The sequence below is a fragment of the Hordeum vulgare genome, chromosome 7H (assembly GCF_904849725.1).
Source record: "Hordeum vulgare subsp. vulgare chromosome 7H, MorexV3_pseudomolecules_assembly, whole genome shotgun sequence".
Classification (NCBI taxonomy): domain Eukaryota; kingdom Viridiplantae; phylum Streptophyta; class Magnoliopsida; order Poales; family Poaceae; genus Hordeum; species Hordeum vulgare.
Genome location: NC_058524.1, coordinates 102,398,464 through 102,417,465, shown reverse-complemented (window position 1 = coordinate 102,417,465; position 19,002 = coordinate 102,398,464). Strand labels below are relative to the sequence as shown.

The 19,002-nt window shown below is 45.0% G+C and overlaps 1 protein-coding gene across 1 annotated transcript; it reads left to right on the top strand.

The window, feature by feature from the left end:
* The first annotated feature begins 1,683 nt into the window (after positions 1-1,683).
* Positions 1,684-4,668, top strand: LOC123410056 (protein NRT1/ PTR FAMILY 5.8-like). Its single transcript, XM_045102939.1, has 4 exons — positions 1,684-1,970; positions 2,046-2,263; positions 2,823-3,361; positions 3,450-4,668. The coding sequence occupies exons 1-4, from the start codon at positions 1,913-1,915 to the stop codon at positions 4,207-4,209; spliced, it is 1,575 nt and encodes a 524-aa protein (XP_044958874.1). The 5' UTR covers positions 1,684-1,912; the 3' UTR covers positions 4,210-4,668.
* The last annotated feature ends 14,334 nt before the right edge of the window (positions 4,669-19,002 follow it).

Genomic DNA, 19,002 nt, shown 5'->3' with positions numbered 1-19,002 from the left:
AGTGGTGGGAGCTGGAATGTCCAGGGGGAACCCTTAGCCGTTGGCGGCGGCCACGACATCAACGATGTTGCACGCGCTAGATTCCCCCCTTGGAGGCGATGTTGATGTGCATCTCCCCCACTCCCTTCTTCCAACTTGCCCGGTGAAACCCCCAAATCCTTGGGATTGGGTAGCGTCGACGCAACAACGTTGTTTCCACCTTGGTTGCATCGTCTTGGGCGGTGGTTTGGAGCGTGTGGTGCAGAGAGCCCGGGTGGTTCGTGGAGGCGGCTCGGTCCTCTTGATCTTAGGTCATGTCTTTGGTGGCGATGGGACCACTGGCAACAGGTGAAGTTCGCGAAGGAGGAGCGGTGTGGCATCTGACACGTCGACAACGGTTTTCCCAACGACATGGAGTAGCGGGATATTGGCGGTGGATGCATGGTGATGGACGAGCATAGGATGGTGGCGTTGTGTGGCGTCGTCGTGGTGTCGACGACAGACCTGACAATGTCAATGTGTCAGTACCTGCTCTAAAGATGGATTGTTGAATGACAGAGGTGGCGACCTTTGAGAGTGCGTCTGACCAGTGTGTGCCCTAGACCTGTTATGAGGCTTGGTTGGGGCCTCCGGCATTAGATGTTAGGCTTCCATGCAAGGTATGTTTGGTATTCAGCTCGGACAATCGGCACCTGTTCATCAAGTGGTTAGGAGTAGCAACAAATATTCTCAAGATGATGGCTTCATATTTACAGATGTATTACTTTATAAGTTTTTTTTAACAATTAATAAAAATGGCTAAATGCAACGCTCAAATGCAGAGGCCGGGGTCATCGTTTAAAAAAAATTATAGTTGCATGTTATATAAAAGGTGTGTCAATGTGTTTTCTTGACTTGGCCATTGTGACCCCCATAAAGGACTTCTGAAAAATAGTCAAATTAAAACAGTAGACACATTGCATGCAAACACATCTTAGCTATGCTGGTAGTCTTACACTCACAAAAAAAAAACTATGCTGGTAGTCTTGTTAGCAAAAACCAATTTTTGCATTATGAATTTATATTTCATGATGAATCCAGTGATTGTATTCCACCTTATTCTTTTTTTTTTTTGCTCGGATATTACACCTTACTCAATAGAGAACTTTCACGACGTGCTTTTTTTACACCATCATCATCTATTTACATACGGAGATACTAATTAGCAGTGGACAATAGGATAGAGGGTATTGGATAGTCGGCATGTAGGAGGGGTGAACTAATCCAGGGCTGAACTAAACTCTGTTTTTTCTTGTTATCAGTTTCGCCGAAATTGCGAGCGAAAAAGGTTCTTCACTGGGAGGTAATCCAGAGTGAAAAATAGAACAGAGAGTTGCCATCAGGAAAGGGAGACAGAACATAACTAACCCTGGCCCTGCAAAACCCCAACTGAACTTCCCTGCAAAAAAAAAAAAAAAAACCCTGAATTGAATGAACTTTGCCAAAAATAAAATAAAATTGGACGGGTAACTGTACTTTGCCATGATTGTTTTATCAGTTCCATGAAATGAAATAAGAGGCAAAGTTCCGTCACGTCGAAATAACGAGAGTTACGTACACTCTCGTGATGAGGCCACGATGCACCCAAAGGCAAAATACATTGCCATCTCAGCTTTAGCGCTTTAATTTTTCCTTTAAAAGGGGTGGCTGGAGGGCTTGTCTGTTGTGCCATTGGCTGCGGATTCCACTTCCTGCCTCCCCGGCTCGTGCAAGCTCCGTAGCCTTGCTTGCATGCATACGTTGGCGCGCAATGCGCAATCGCGTGTAGGGCATAAATCATATCGACGGATTCCCGCTGTCTCCTCATTTTTGTAAGTAGGTGAGCCGTCAGCTGAAGAAGCAAACCCAGGTGCCGCTCCGTTTGTTGCTGGTCGATCGTCGCCCACCGGCGCTCATGACGACGGAGAAGGGATCGTCGGCGTCGCTGGCCCGGCCGTGCATCCTGATCATAGGTACTGTAGAAGGAACACGGACACGTTGTCCCGAGTTGCTGTTCGTGGCCGTTTGATGATCCGGTTAATTTGCAGTGGTGGCCGGCGTGGAGAGGTTCGCGTTCAAGGGGGTGGCGTCCAACATGGTGAATTACCTCACCGGAGTCGTCGGGATGAGCACGGCGGCGGCGGCCCAGAACGTGAGCGCGTGGGTAGGGATCACCTCCATGCTGCCGCTCGTCAGCGCCGTCCTCGCCGACTCCTACTGGGATCGCTACTCCACCGTCACCGCATCATCCTTGCTCTACGTCGCGGTAAGTTTGTTTTTCGTCCTTCGCCATTTCCGCCGTGTTGGCGGCAATTTTTCTTATTGGTCATGTTATTGTCTGTGTTTTTTTGCGGTTTGTCTTTTAGGTACTGTTTTCTGTTTCCCGGACTCTGGGATCTGAATTAAGAATCAGCATGTTATTTTTCTATAATGCACTTTGTAGTTATAGCCAGGAAGCATAGTTGCTCTAGGACAACTGTAATATTTTTGTTGTACATAGATACTCTGTAACAATATTAGAACAAGATGGAGGAGATGGCACCAATGTGGGAAACATTGGTTTACACTCTGTCGCTGGCATGAAACCAAAATTGCAGCATGGCAAGAGCTGTTGCAATGCAGACATTTGGTGTAATTCATGCTTGTCAAGTTACCATGCAGACATTTGGTGTAGTTCATGCTTGTCAAGTTACCATACAGAGCTAATAAGTTGTCCTCCTGATTGTTTTCCTTTGGAAAAGTGACCTCCTAGTACTACTGCATCATAACAGTAATTGAGGATTCTTCCGAATGCTTACCATTTTCTACTAACACTGCATCATCAGGGGCTGGTAGGACTAGCCTCATGGGCAATGCTTCACAAATGGATGCCATGGGCGACGCTCTTCTTGCCACTCTACCTGATCTCGATCGGGCAAGGCGCGTACAGCCCTTCGCTGCAAGCCTTCGGCGCCGACCAGCTCGACATCGGAGACGAGAACGAGGATGACGCGGCGTCGGGCACCACGGCGGAGGAGAAGGGCAAGGTGAAGAGCGCCTTCTTCCACTGGTGGTACTTCGGCATATGCTGCGGCAGCCTCCTGGGGAACACCACCATGTCCTACGTCCAGGACACCGTCGGCTGGGGCATCGGCTTCGCCATCCCCGGCGCCGCCATGGCCCTCTCCATTGCGGCGTTCCTTTGCTGCACCCCTCTCTACAGGAAGATCAGTCAGCCAAGAAGCGGTGACAGGTCTTCTTCCGAGAGCGTCTTCAGAGCTCTCAAGTCACTCCTGGCGAGCGTTTCTGCCGGAAAGATCCGTTTGTCGTCGAGACATGGTGGCGAAGACGACGGCGACGACAAGAACAATGCTTCCGAGCTTGAGTAAGATTTGTGCATTACCAGCTAATATTTGGGAAAGTTTGTTGTCGCATTTGGTGACCGATGTAAAATTCTGAACTCTGTTGTGCAGGTTGCAGGAGAAGCCCTTGAAATTAGCTAAGCTAACTGACCCGAAAGAGGCCAACAAACCCGGCGTGGCCAAGGTCATCCTCAGGCTGCTGCCGATCTGGACGGTGCTGCTCATGTTCGCGGTGATCTTCCAACAGCCGATGACCTTCTTCACGAAGCAGGGCACGCTGATGGACCACCGTGTGGGTGGCGGCGCCTTCGTGATCCCGCCAGCGACGCTCCAGAGCACAATCACCGTGTCCATCATCATCATCATGCCGCTCTACGACAGGGTGATCATCCCCCTGATCGGCGTGGTCACCAGGAACAGCAAGGGGATCACGGTGCTCCAGCGGATCGGCGTGGGCATGGTTTTCTCCATCGTTGCCATGGTCATCGCGGCCCTCGTTGAGTCCCGGCGTCGCCACGAGGCGGCCGGTCAGATGAACATTGCCTGGCTGCTCCCGCAGTACGTGCTGCTGGGCGTCTCGGATGTATTCACCGTCGTGGGGATGCAGGAGTTCTTCTACTCGCAGGTCCCCGACACCATGAGGACCATCGGCATCGGGCTCTACCTCAGCGTCTTCGGCGTCGGCAGCCTCGTCGGCACGCTGCTGATCGCGGCGATCGAGGTGGCCACGGCGGGGGGCGCCGGAAAGGGCCACGGCTGGTTCTCGGACGATCCCCGCGAGGAGCGCCTGGATAACTACTACTGGTTCTTGGTGCTCCTGAGCTCCATTAGCTTCTTGATTTTCACACAGCTTTGCAGGTGCTACCATTAGCGTTGGTTTGATGCCAATGTTTGCCATTTAGTCAGATATTAGCCACTAATTGGTTGCCTTCTAATGATCTAGCCAACCTCACATAAGGCCCTGCTTGAAATCGGTGTAAGATAGATCCGTATTTAATATATAGGTGTATATTACGGGCCGTAGCGTAATTTTCGTCTGAAATGAAAACAACGGCCGGAGGTGTTATATCATTTTACAGGTGTATCTACGAGCTAAGCGATAATCCAAACGGGATCTAAGTCTTGGATTTGCCAATTTTTGGACTGCCTAAAATTTGGTAGCAAACCAAACATATGCTCAGAATTATGTGGCATTCTTACTGTTGCATGCGTGCAACTTACACACTAGCTGACAGGGTGAGCTGTGTGTGTTCTGCTTTTGTAAAACTCTTGTGCATTATAGGTTGTGTAAAGAGAGCTTACCAAAGAATGAAAGAAACTAAAGTTGCATATGGATAACGGTCCCATACAGTGAAACTCTTGTGGAGGAGTTGTTTTGGGGGTACTTTTCTGCTTTGTTAATTGATGTCCAGTAAGAATGATTAAGATGGATAAAAGTCACACGTGTTGCATGTGAACCATGGGTTGTAAGAATCGAAGAGGCATGTGGAGTTGTATCTCCGACGGATCTGTTTTTGATGAATTTGCTCGGATATGTTCGTCGTTCGTCTACGTTCGTGTGTTTTCACGTTGGATCCTTTTGGTCTACGTAACTCTTCATCGATGACGGTTGCTATTCTGGTGCGCTGATCCTATGGGGCCTTAGCACGACGACTTTCCGACTGTCTACTACAATAAGTTTTGCCCAGCTCCGCTGAGGGAGGAGCGATGATGGCGGCGCGCCTTCGGCTGGCTTTAGCGCTTGTAGTCGTCGCTAGGTGGTATATGAATCTGGATGTATTTTTTTTCTGATGTTCGTTGTACTACCATATTTAAAGATAAATAGATCGGATGTTTTTTCACAAAAGAAAAAAGAAGGGCCATAAGATCTGCTAAAGTGAAGGCACAATTTTTTAACAAGTAAAAGCCCGAAGGCCAAAAATCTACTCTCCCGGTAAAATATTACATTGTTCCTTCATTTTTTATTGTAAGCAGCCATTGTTCGCAGCGTGTACTTGTTGCTGTTCTCTCATTCCAAGATATTAGCTTAATAATAAAAGAGAGGGCCTTGAATAAAATACACCCCCCCCCCCCTCCCCCCCAAATGGCAACAACATGAAGCCCTAGCCAACCCTTATACCTTGTGAACTAGCAATAGTTTATCAAAAAGTGGTACTGCAAATTAGTAATATAATCCTATAGTACTCCCTACATTTTTATTTCCTCCGCATATTATCTCTGACTGAAGTTAAACTTTATAAAGTTTGTAGAAAACTATATGAACATTTACAATAAAAAAAATATATAATGTGAAAGTATATGCAATGATGAATCTAGTTTTGTGGTGTATATGTTAATATATTTTTCTATAAATTTGTTAAGAGTATTTAAGATTTAACTTTATACAAATCTAATATGCGGAGTAAATAAAAAAAGGGGGTAATACACTTGCACGATATACCAATTGAGGAAATACTATGAAACAACATAATCATGAATTGCAAATTGTAGTACGTTGCTCTCCGTCAAACTACCATCATAGAGTTGGTGTTGTTGGGGAATAACCAAATTTATCCGATCGCATCCCAATCCTACATGGCACTCCACATGGACGATCAAGAAAACTCAGTGTCATTAAACACAAGTCAAGCAGGTCAGCTAAAATCCAAGGAAGCGCTTCTGGTCAATAAAAGTCCAAGCAAATCTTGAGAATCAAAAAGCCAAAGGAAGAAGAACACTTAAAATAATAATTTAAAAATAATGGCAAGAGAGCAAAGAAGGCCAAGCCCCCTCCTCTTAGCCTAACTAGAGCTTCAAAAGCACACAAGAAGCAGAAACTAGTTACTTGAGGTACACACTAGCGCGAGAAATGACTCATAACCGTCGCCTCATATACTGCATAGTTTCGCTCTTTCTCGCGTATATCATTGTTTAGATGGATGACGATGTAGTTGGAAGTATTCGAGACTTGTATCGCTATTTTCGAGATGATGACGAGAGACCATTTTATGTTGGATGATGATTATGATTATGACATAATTTGATGAGACTGTTCGTATGTATATGCTATAATTACATTTGTATGTGTATGATGATGACATTTGTATGTGCTAAAGATTATTGTATAAAGCCTGTTCAAATATAAAAAAATATGCAGGAAGAAAAATCAGAAACCCCTACCAGTAGCACGGCTTAGTAAAGCTCACTACGGCTACGCATGTATAGCAGCAGCGTGTTTATGTAAAGATCGTTACTGCTACGCATGTATAGCAGCAACGCGTTTATGTAAAGCTCGCTACCTCTACGCATGTATAGCAGTAGCGCGGGCGAACACTGTTGGAAATATGCCCTAGAGGCAATAATAAAATAGTTATTATTATATTTTCTGTCTCAAGATAATCGTTTATTATCCATGTTATAATTGTATTGAATGGAAAGATAAATGCGTGTGTGGATATATAGACAAAACAATGTCCCTAGTGAGCCTCTAGTTGACTAGCTTGTTGATCAAGGATGATTAAGGTTTCCTAACCATAGACAAATGTTGTCACTTGATGACGGGATCACATCATTAGGAGAATGATGTGATGGACAAGACTCAAACTATAAACGTAGCATATGATCGTGTCATTTTGTTGTTATTGTTCTCTGCATGTCAAGTATACATTCCCATGACCATGAGAACATGTAACTCATTGACACCGGAGGAATGCCTTATGTGTATCAAACGCCGCAACGTTACTGGGTGACTATAAAGGTGATCTACAGGTATCTCCAAAGGTGTCCGTTGAGTTAGCATGGATCAAGACTGGGATTTGTCACTCTGTGTGATGGAGAGGTATCTCGGGGCCCACTCGGTAATACAACATCACAAACAAACCTTGCAAGAAATGTGACTAAAAAGTTAGCCACGGGATCTTGTATTACTAAACGAGAAAAGAGACTTGCCAGTAACGAGATTGAAATAGGTATGGCGATACCGATGATCGAATCTCGGGAAAGTAACATAGCGAAGGACAAAGGGAATGATGTACGGGATTGTGTGAATCCTTGACATAGAGGTTCAACCAATAAGATCTTCGTAGAATATGTAGGATCAAATATGGACGTCCAGGTCTCGCTATTGGATATTGACCGGAGAGTGTCTCACGTCATGTCTGCATAGTTCTCGAACCCGCAAGGTCTGCACACTTAAGGTTCGGTGACGTTTTCGGTATAGTTGAATTATTGATGTTGGTAATCAAATGTTGTTCGGAGTCCCGGATGAGATCTCGGACGTCACGAGTGTATCTGGAATGGTTCGGAAATGAAGATTGATATATAGGGATGTTGCATTTAGCTTCCGGAAAAATTTTGGGCATTACGGGTAAAGTACCGAGAGTGACGAATGGGTTCCGAGGTTTTACCGGGAAGGGCCACCCACCCGGGAAAGGACCTAATAGGCCCATGGGTGGCGCACTAGCCCTTAGTGGGCTGGTGAGGCCAGCCCAATAAGCCTATTTTGGCCAAGGCAAAAATAAAGAAGGAAAAGAAGAAGAAAAAAGAGAAGGGAGGGGGTGGACATGATGGGAAGGAGTCCTTCCACCAAACCGAATTGGAGGAGGACTTCTCCCTCTTGGCTCGGCCGACTCCTCCTCCTTGTAGTAGGAGGCAAGCCACCCTCCCCCTTATTCCTCCTATATATAGTGGAGGTTTGAGAGGGTTTTTGCACCTCAAGCCTTTGTGCAGCCCTCTCTCCCTCCACTACTTCGTGACACCCCGTAGCTAGTTACGTACGGCACGACGAAGCCCTGCCGGAGTAGCTCCACCATCATCACCACCACGCCGTCGTGCTGCCGGAGAATTCCGATACCTCTTCGTCTCTCTTGCTGGATCAAGAATGTGGAGATCGTCATCAAGCTGTACGTGTGCTGAAAGCGGAGGTTCCGTCCGTTTGGCGCTAGATCGGGACGAATCTTGGGATGGCGGCGATTTGGATCGCGAAGACGTTCCACTACATCAATCATGTTTCTTAATGCTTCCCGCTTTGCGATCTATAAGGGTATGTGGATCCGATCTCCCTCTCGTAGATGATCATCACCATGATAGGTCTTTGTGTGCGTAGGAATTTTTTTGTTTCCCATGCAATGTTCCCCAAAAGTGGCATCATGAGCTAGGTTCATGCGTAGATGATATCTCGAGTAGAACATAAAAGAGTTTGTGGGTGTTGATGTTCGATTTTCTGCCCTCCTTAGTCTTTCCTTGATTCAACGGCATTGTCGGATTGAAGCGTCCCGGACCAGCTTTACTCGTACGCTTACGAGAGACCGGTTTCATCGACTGACATGCAACTTGTTGCATAAACATGATTGGCGGGTGTCTGTTTCTTCAACTTTAGTTGAATCGGATTTGACCGAGGCGGTCTTTGGAGAAGGTTAAATAGCAATTTGCATATCACCATTGTGGCTTTTCGTAAGTAAGATACGATCATACTAGATACCTATAGCAGACACGTAAAACACGCAACAACAAATTAGAGGACGTCTAACTTGTTTTTAGAGGGTACGCTTGTGATGTGATATGGCCAAAGACATGATATGATATATTGGATGTATGATATGATCATGTTATAATAGTTAAATATCGACTTGCACGTTGATGCTACGGCAAACAGCAGGAGCCATAGGGTTGTATTTAAAATTATTTTGCGCTTGCAGATGCTCTTGCTATATCGCTAGGCAGTAGCTTTAGTAGTAACAACATAGATAGCGCGACAACCTCGATGGCAGCACAATGATCGAGATCATGGTGTGGCGCTGGCGACGATGGAGATCATGCCGGTGCTTCGGTGATGGAGATCAAGAAGCACAAGATCATGGCCATATCATGTCACTTTTTGATGTGCATGTGATGTTAATCCTTTATGCACCTTATTTTGATTAGGACGACGGTAGCATTATAAGGTGATCCCTCACTAAAATTTCAAGATAAAATTGTGTTCTCCCCGATTGTGCACCATTGCGATAGTTCGTCGTTTCGAGACACCACGTGATGATCGGGTGTGATAGACTCAACGTTCACATACAACGCATGCAAAACAGTTGCACGTGCGGAACACTCGGGTTAAACTTGACGAGCCTAGCATGTATAGACATGGCCTCGGAACACAAGAGACCGAAAGGTCGAGCATGAATCATATAGTTGATATGATCAAGATGGAGATGTTCACCATTGAAACTAATCTCAACTCACGTAATGATCGGACTTGAGTTAGTGAATTTGGATCATGCGACAATCGGATGACTATAGGGATGTCTATTTGAGTGGGATTTTATTAATAACATGATTAGCCAAACTCAATTGTCTTGAACATTGTCTAAGTAATCTTTGCACAATTTTATGTTGTAGATCAATGGCTCACGCAGTAGCAACCATGAATTTTAATACGTTCCTAGAGAAAGCTAAGCTGAAAGATGATGGAAGCAACTTTGTTGATTGGGATCGTAATCTCAAGCTTATCATCAGAGCTGGCCAAAAGCAATATGTCCTTGATGCTGCGCTAGGTGATGCACCACCCGCTAATGAGACCCAAGATATTTTGAACGCTTGGCTGTCCCGTAAGGATGACTACTCATTAGTTCAATGTGCAGTTTTGTATGGCTTAGAATCGGGACTTCAAAGATGTTTTGAACGTCATGGAGCATATGAGATGTTCCAGGAGTTGAAGTTTATCTTTGAGAAGAATGCTCGGATCGAGAGGTAGGAGACCTCCGATGAGTTCTATGCTTGCAAAATGGAGGACAATTCGTTAGTCAGTGAACACGTGCTCAGAATGTCTGGGTACTCTAACCATCTAGCTGAGCTAGGGATTGAACTCTTGCAAGAAGCTATCACTGACATAATTCTTCAGTCACTGCCACCTAGCTATAAGAGCTTCGTATTGAACTACAACATGCAAGGGATGAATAAGTCACCCGGCGAGTTGTTTGCGATGCTGAAAGTCGCTGAGTCCGAAATTCAGAAAGAACATCAAGTGTTGATGGTCAATAAGACCACTAGTTTCAAGAAAAACGGCAAAGCCAAGAAGGGTAACTCCAAGAAGAAACCCAAGGCTTGACCTAACCCGGAAACTGAGTGTTATTATTGCAAGGGGACTAGTCACTTGTGTTGGAACTATGCCCTAGAGGCAATAATGAATTAGTTATTATTATATTTCTTTGTTCATGATAATCGTTTATTATCCATGCTATAATTGTATTGATTGGAAACACAGTGCATGTGTGGATACATAGACAAAACACTGTCCCTAGTAAGCCTCTAGTTGACTAGCTCGTTGATCAAAGATGATCAAGGTTTCCTGACCATAGGCAAGTGTTGTCACTTGATAACGGGATCACATCATTAGGAGAATCATGTGATGGACTAGACCCAAACTAATAGACGTAGCATGTTGATCGTGTCATTTTGTTGCTACTGTTTTCTGCGTGTCAAGTATTTGTTCCTATGACCATGAGATCATATAACTCACTGACACCAGAGGAATGCTTTGTGTGTATCAAACGTCGCAACGTAACTGGGTGACTATAAAGATGCTCTACAGGTATCTCCGAACGTGTTCGTTGAGTTAGTATGGATCGAGACTGGGATTTGTCACTCCGTGTGACGGAGAGGTATCTCGGGGCCCACTCGGTAATACAACATCACACACAAGCCTTGCAAGCAATTTGACTTAGTGTAAGTTGCGGGATCTTGTATTACGGAACGAGTAAAGAGACTTGCCGGTAAACGAGATTGAAATAGGTATGCGGATACTGACGATCGAATCGTGGGCAAGTAACATACCGAAGGACAAAGGGAATGACATACGGGATTATATGAATCCTTGGCACTGAGGTTCAAACGATAAGATCTTCGTAGAATATGTAGGATCCAATATGGGCATCCAGGTCCCTCTATTGGATATTGACCGAGGAGTCACTCGGGTCATGTCTACATAGTTCTCGAACCCGCAGGGTGTGCACACTTAAGGTTCGACGTTGTTTTATGCGTATTTGAGTTATATGGTTGGTTACCGAATGTTGTTCGGAGTCCCGGATGAGATCACAGACGTCACGAGGGTTTCCGGAGTGCTCCGGAAACGAAGATTGATATATAGGATGACCTCATTTGATTACCGGAAGGTTTTCGGAGTTACCGGGAATGTACCGGGAATGACGAATGGGTTCTGGATGTTCACCGGGGGGGGGGGGGGCAGCCCACCCCGGGGAAGCCCATAGGCCTTCGGGGTGGCGCACCAGCCCTTGGTGGGCTGGTGGGACAGCCCAAGAAGGCCCTATGCGCCATAGATAGAAAATCAAAGAGAAAAGAAAAAAGGAAAGGTGGGAAAGAAGAGGAGGATACCACCTTCCAATCCTAGTTGGACTAGGATTGGAGGAGGACTCCTCCTCCCCTTGGTGGCGCAGCCCTTGGGGCTCCTTGATCCTCAAGGCAAGACTCCCCTCCCGTCCTCCTATATATATGGAGCTATTAGGGGTGATTTGAGACAACTTTTGCCACGGCAGCCCGACCACATACCTCCACGGTTTTTCCTCTAGATCGCGTTTCTGCGGAGCTCGGGCGGAGCCCTGTTGAGATTAGATCACCACCAACCTCCGGAGCGCCATCACGCTGCCGGAGAACTCATCTACCTCTCCGTCTCTCTTGCTGGATCAAGAAGGCCGAGATCATCGTCGAGCTGTACGTGTGCTGAACGCGGAGGTGCCGTCCGTTTGGCACTAGATCGGAGCGTATCGTGGGACGGATCGCGGGACGGTTCGTGGGACGGTTCAAGGGGCGGATCGAGGGACGTGAGGACGTTCCACTACATCAACCGCGTTTCTTAACGCTTCTGCTGTGCGATCTACAAGTGTACGTAGATCTGAAATCCCCTCTCGTAGATGGACATCACCATGATAGGTCTTCGTGCGTGTAGGAAATTTTTTGTTTCCCATGCGACGTTCCTCAACGGTGGCATCATGAGCCAGGTTCATGCGTAGATGTCTTCTCGAGTAGAACAGAAAAGTTTTTGTGGGAACTGATGTGCATTTTGCTGCCCTCCTTAGTCTTTTCTTGATTCCACGGTATTGTTGGATCAAAGCGGCTCGGTCCGGCATTACTCGTACGCTTATGAGAGACTGGTTTCATCGCTACGAGTAACTCCGTTGCTCAAAGATGACCGGCGAGTGTCGGTTTCTCCAACTTTAGCTGAATTGGATTTGACCAAGGAGGTCCTTGGATGAGGTTAAATAGCAATCCATATATCTCCGCTGTGGTGTTTGTGTAAGTGAGATGCGATCCTACTAGATACCCTGGTCACCACGTAAAACATGCAACAACAATTAGAGGACGTCTAACTTGTTTTTGCAGGGTATGCTTGTGATGTGATATGGCCAACGATGTGATGTGATATATATTGGATGTATGAGATGATCATGTTGTAATAGTTAATATCGACTTGCACGTCGATGGTACGGCAACCGGCAGGAGCCATAGGGTCGTCTTTAAACTAACGTTTGTGCTTGCAGATGCGTTTACTATATTGCTAGGACGTAGCTTTAGTAGTAATAGCATGAGTAGCACGACAACCCCGATGATGACACGTTGATGGAGATCATGATGATGGAGATCATGGTGTGACACCGGTGACAAGAATATCGTGCCGGTGCTTTGGTGATGGAGATCAAGAAGCACATGATGATGGCCATATCATGTCACTTATGAATTGCATGTGATGTTAATCCTTTATGCACCTTATCTTGCTTAGAATGACGGTAGCATTATGAGGTGATCTCTCACTAAAATTTCAAGACGAAATTGTGTTCTCCCCGACTGTGCACCGTTGCGACAGTTCTTCGTTTCGAGACACCACGTGATGATCGGGTGTGATAGACTCAACGTTCACATACAACGGGTGCAAAACAGTTGGACACGCGGAACACTCGGGTTAAGCTTGACGAGCCTAGCATGTGCAGACATGGCCTCGGAACACATGAGACGGAAAGGTCGAGCATGAATCGTATAGTTGATATGATTAGCATAGAGATGCTTACCACTGAAACTATTCTCGACTCACGTGATGATCGGACTTGAGATAGTGGATTTGGATCATGTACCACTCAAATGACTAGAGAGAAGCACTTTTTGAGTGGGAGTTCTTAAGTAATATGATTAATTGAACTAATTGTCATGAATATAGTCTAATGGTCTTTGCGAATTACGATGTAGCTTGCGCTATAGCTCTACTGTTTTTATATGTTCCTAGAGAAAATTTAGTTCAAAGTTGATAGTAGCAAACTTTGCAGACTGAGTGTGTAAAGCCGAGGATTGTCCTCGTTGCTGCGCAGAAGGCTTATGTCCTTAATGCACTACTCGGTGTTCTTCACCTCAAGCATCGTCTGTAGATGTTGTGAACATCCGCATACACGTTTCTGATGACTACACGACAGTTCAGTACAAAATACTTAATGGCTTAGAAGCAAGGCGCCGAAGACGTTTTGAAACGTCACGGAACATAAGAGATGTTCTAAAGAGATGAAATTTCGATTTCATGCTTGTGCCCTTGTTAAGAGGTATGAGACCTCCGACAAGATTCTTTGTCCACGAAAAAAGCTCAATCATTGAGCGTGTGCTCAGATTGTCTGAGTACGACAATCGCTTGAATCAAGTGGGAGTTGATCTTCCAGATAAGATAGTGATGGTTCTCCAAAGTCACTGCCACCAAGCTGTGAGAGCTTCGTGATGAACTATAACATATCAAGGATAGATACAATGATCCTTGAGCGATTCACGATGTTTGACACTGCGAAAGTAGAAATCAAGAAGCAGCATCAATAGTTGATGGTTAACCACTAAGTTTCGATAAAGGCAAGGGCTAGAAGGGATACTTCGTGAAACGGCAAAGCAATTGCTGCACTAATGAAGAGACCCCAGATTAAACCCAAGTCCGGGCTAAGTGCTTCTGTTATGAGGGGACCGGTCACTGAGGTGGAGCAACTCTAGATACTTGGTAGATAAGAAGGCTGGCAAAAGTCGAAAGAAGTATATTTGATATACATGATGTTGATGTGTACTTTACTAGTACTCCTAGTAGCACGAGGGTATTGGATACCGGTTCGGTTGCTAAGTGATTAGTAACACGAAATGAAAGCTACGGCATAAACGGAGACTAGCTAAAGGCGAGGTGACGATACATGTTGGAAGTGTTTCCAAGGTTGATATGATCAAATGTCGCACACTCCCTCTACCATCGGGATTGGTGTTAAACCTAAATAATTGTTATTTGGTGCTTGCGTTAAGCATGAACATGATTGGATCGTGTTTATTGCAATAGGATTATTCATTTAAAGAGAATAATGGTTACTCTATTAGCTTGAATAATCACCTTCAATGGTTTATTGAATCTCGATCGTAGTGTTACACATGTTCATGATATTGGTGCCAAAAGATACGAGGTAATGATGATAGTACCACTTACTTGTGGCACTGCCACTTGAGTCATGTTGGTATAAATTGCATGAAGAGGCTCCATGCTGATGGATCTTTATACTCACTTGATTTTGAATCACTAGTGACATGCAAATCATACCACATGAGAAAGGCCTCGTTTTCATTGAGATGAAACAAGATAGTAACTTGTTGGAAGTGATACATTTTGATGTATGCAGTCCAATGGGTGCTGAGGCACGCAGTGGATATCATTATGTTCTTACTTCAATGACGATTTGGGCAGATACAAGAGTATTTACTTAATGGATCACAAGTCTGAAATATTGAAAAGTTCAATTCTGTTTCGGAGTGAAGTTCGTCGTAACAAGAGGATAAACTGTCTACGATATGATCATAGAAATGAATATCTGAGTTACGAGTTTTAGTACGCAGTTAAGACAATGTGGAAATTGTTTCGCATTTCATGCCACCTGGAACATCATAGTGTGATGATGTGTCTGAACGTCATAGCCACGCACTATTTGGTATGGTGCATGCTATGATGTCTCTTATCGAATGACCACTATCGTTTATGGGTTATGCGTTAGAGACAACCGCATTCACTTTAAATAGGGCACCGCGTATTTCCGTTGAGATGACACAGTATAGACTCAGGTTTAGAGAAATCTAAACTGTCGTTTCTTGAAAGTTTGGGGCTTCGACACTTATGTGAAAAAAATTCAGTCTCATAAGCTCGAACCCAAAGCGGATAAATGCATCTTCATAGGATATCCAAAACAGTTGGATACATCTCCTATCTCAGACCCGAAAGCAAAGTGTTTGTTTCTAGAAACGGATCCTTTCTCGAGGAAAGGTTTCTCTCGAAAGAATTGAGTGGGAGGGTGGTAGAACTTGATGAGGTTATTGAACCATCACTTCAATCAGTGTGTAGCAGGGCGCAGGAAGTTGTTCCTGTGGCGCCTACACAAATTGAAGTGAAAGCTGATCATGGTGATCATCGAGCATCGGATCAAGTTACTACAAGCCTCGTAGGTTGACAAGGTCGCGTACTACTGCAAAGTGGTACGGCAACCCTGTCTTGGAGGTCATATTGTTGAGCAACAGTGAACCTACGAGTTATGGAGAAAGCAATGGTGGGCCCGGATTCCAACAAATGGCTGGAAGCCATGAAATCCGAGAGAGGATCCATGTATGAAAACAAAGTGTAGACTTTGGAAGAACTACTTGATGGTCATAGGACTATTGAGTAAAGATGGATCTTTAAAAGGAAGACAGACGATGATGGTGATAAGTCACTATTAAGAAAAGCTCGACTTGTCGCAAAGATGTTTCCGACAAGATCAAACAGTTGACTATGATGAGACTTTCTCACTCGTAGCGATGCTAAAAGTCTGTTAGAATTATGTTAGTAGTTGTTGCATTATTTATGAAATATTGCACATAGGATGTCAAAACATTGTTTCCTCGACGGTCTCCTTGAGCAAACATTGTATGTGATACAACCAGGAGGTTTTGTCGATCCTAAAGATACTAGCAAGTATGCAAGCTCCAGCGATCCTTCAATGGACTGGTGCAAGCATCTCGGAGTTGGAATATACACTTTGATGAGATGATCAAAGATTTTGGGTTTGTACAAGGTTTATGAGAAACTTGTATTTCCAAAGAAGTGAGTGGGAGCACTATAGAATTTCTAATAAGAACATGTGGTTGACATATTGTGGATCAGAAGTAATGTAGAATTTATGTAAAGCACACAAGGTTGTTTGAAAGGAAGTTTTTCAAAGGAATACCTGGATTGCGCTACTTGAACGTTGAACATTAAAGATCTATGGAGATAGATCGAAAGCTCTTAATGGAAGTTTCAACAAGATGCATGCCTTGACAAGTTTTTGAAGGAGTTCAAAATAGATCAGCAAAGAAGGAGTTCTTGGTTGCATTGTAAGGTGTGAATTTGAGTAAGACTCAAAACCTGACCCCGGAAGAATAAAGAGAGTAGACGAAGGTCGTCTTCTATGCCTTGGCCGTAGAATCTGAAGTATGCCATGCTGGGTACCGCACCTGATGTTTGCCTTGACTCAAAGTCTGTTGAGAGGTACAGAGAGTGATCCATGATTGAATCACTAGCAGCGGTCAAAATTTATTCTTAGTAACTGATAGACTAAGGAATTTTTCTCGATTATGGAGGTGGTTAAAGAGTTTGTCGTAAAGGGTTACGTCGATGCAAGCTTTGACACTAATCCGAATAACTATGAGCAGTGAAACGGATTCGTATAGTAGAGTAGATATTTGGAGTATTTCCGAATAGCATATAGTAGCAGCATCTATAAGATGACATAAAGATTTGTAAAGAACACACAGATCTGAAAGTTTCAGAACCGTTGACTAAAACCTCTCTCACGAGCAAGACGTGATCAGACCCCATAACTATATGGGTGTTGGATTCGTTGGAATCACATGGTGATGTGAACTAGATTATTGACTCGAGTGCAAGTGGGAGACTGTTGGAAATATGACCTAGAGGCAATAATAAATTAGTTATTATTATATTTCTTTATTCATGATAATCGTTTATTATCCATGCTATAATTGTATTGATTGGAAACATAGTGCATGTGTGGATACATAGACAAAACACTATCCCTAGTAAGCCTCTAGTTGACTAGCTCGTTGATCAAAGATGGTCAAGGTTTCCTGACCATAGGCAAGTATTGTCACTTGATAACGGGATCACATCATTAGGAGAATCATGTGATCGACTAGACCTAAACTAATCGACGTTGCATATTGATCGTGTCATCTTGTTGCTACTATTTTCTGCGTGTCAAGTATTTGTTCCTATGACCATGAGATCATATAACTCACTGACACCAGAGGAATGCTTTGTGTGTATCAAACGTCGCAACATAACTCGGTGACTATAAAGATGCTCTACAGTATCTCCGAAGGTGTTCATTGAGTTAGTATGGATCGAGACTGGGATTTGTCACTCCGTGTGACGGAGAGGTATCTCGGGGCCCACTCGGTAATACAACATCACACACAAGCCTTGCAAGCAATGTGACTTAGTGTAAGTTGCGGGATCTTGTATTACGGAACGAGTAAAGAGACTTGCCGGTAAACGAGATTGAAATAGGTATGCGGATACTGACGATCGAATCTTGGGCAAGTAACATACCGAAGGACAAAGGGAATGACATACGAGATTATATGAATCCTTGGCACCGAGGTTCAAACGATAAGATCTTCGTAGAATATGTAGGATCCAATATGGGCATCCAGGTCCCGCTATTGGATATTGACCGAGGAGTCACTCGGGTCATGTCTACATAGTTCTCGAACCTCATGGTCTGCACACTTAAGGTTCGACGTTGTTTTATGCGTATTTGAGTTATATGGTTGGTTACCGAATGTTGTTCGGAGTCCCGAATGAGATCATGGACGTCACGAGGGTTTCCAGAATGGTCCGGAAATGAAGATTGATATATAGGATGACCTCATTTGATTACCGGAAGGTTTTCGGAGTTACCGGGAATGACGAATGGGTTCCGGATGTTCACCGGGGGGGGGGGGGGGCAGCCCACCCCGGGGAAGCCCATAGGCCTTGGGGGTGGCGCACCAGCCCTTGGAGGGCAGGTGGGACAGCCCAAGAAGGCCCTATGCGCCATAGATAGAAAATCAAAGAAAAAAGGAAAAAGGAAAGGTGGGAAAGAAGAGAAGGACTCCACCTTCCGATCCTAGTTGGACTAGCATTGGAAGAGGACTCCTCCTCCCCTTGGGGCCGCAGCCCTTGGGGCTCCTTGAGCCTCAAGTCAAGAATCCCCTCCCCTCCTCCTATATATATGGAGCTATTAGGGATGATTTGAGACAACTTTTGCCACGGCAGCCCGACCACATACCTCCACGGTTTTTCCTCTAGATCGCGTTTCTATGGAGCTCGGGCGGAGCCCTGCTGAGATTAGATCACCACCAACCTCCGAGTGCCTTCACGCTGCCGGAGAACTCATCTACCTCTCCGTCTCTCTTGCTGGATCAAGAAGGCCGAGATCATCGTCGAGCTGTACGTGTGCTGAACGCGGAGGTGCCGTCCGTTCGGCACTAGATCGGAGAGGATCGTGGGACGGATCGCGGGACAGTTCGTGGGACGGTTCGCGGGGCGGATCGAGGGACGTGAGGACGTTCCACTACATCAACCGCGTTTCTTAACGCTTCTGCTGTGCGATCT

Excerpts from the sequence above, each read along its gene's own strand:
- LOC123410056 (XM_045102939.1), top strand. The coding sequence starts at position 1,913 with ATGACGACGGAGAAGGGATCGTCGGCGTCGCTGGCCCGGCCGTGCATC. Across the intron at positions 2,264-2,822 it reads CATCCTTGCTCTACGTCGCG|GGGCTGGTAGGACTAGCCTC; the intron begins GTAAGTTTGTTT and ends CTGCATCATCAG. Across the intron at positions 3,362-3,449 it reads AACAATGCTTCCGAGCTTGA|GTTGCAGGAGAAGCCCTTGA; the intron begins GTAAGATTTGTG and ends TCTGTTGTGCAG.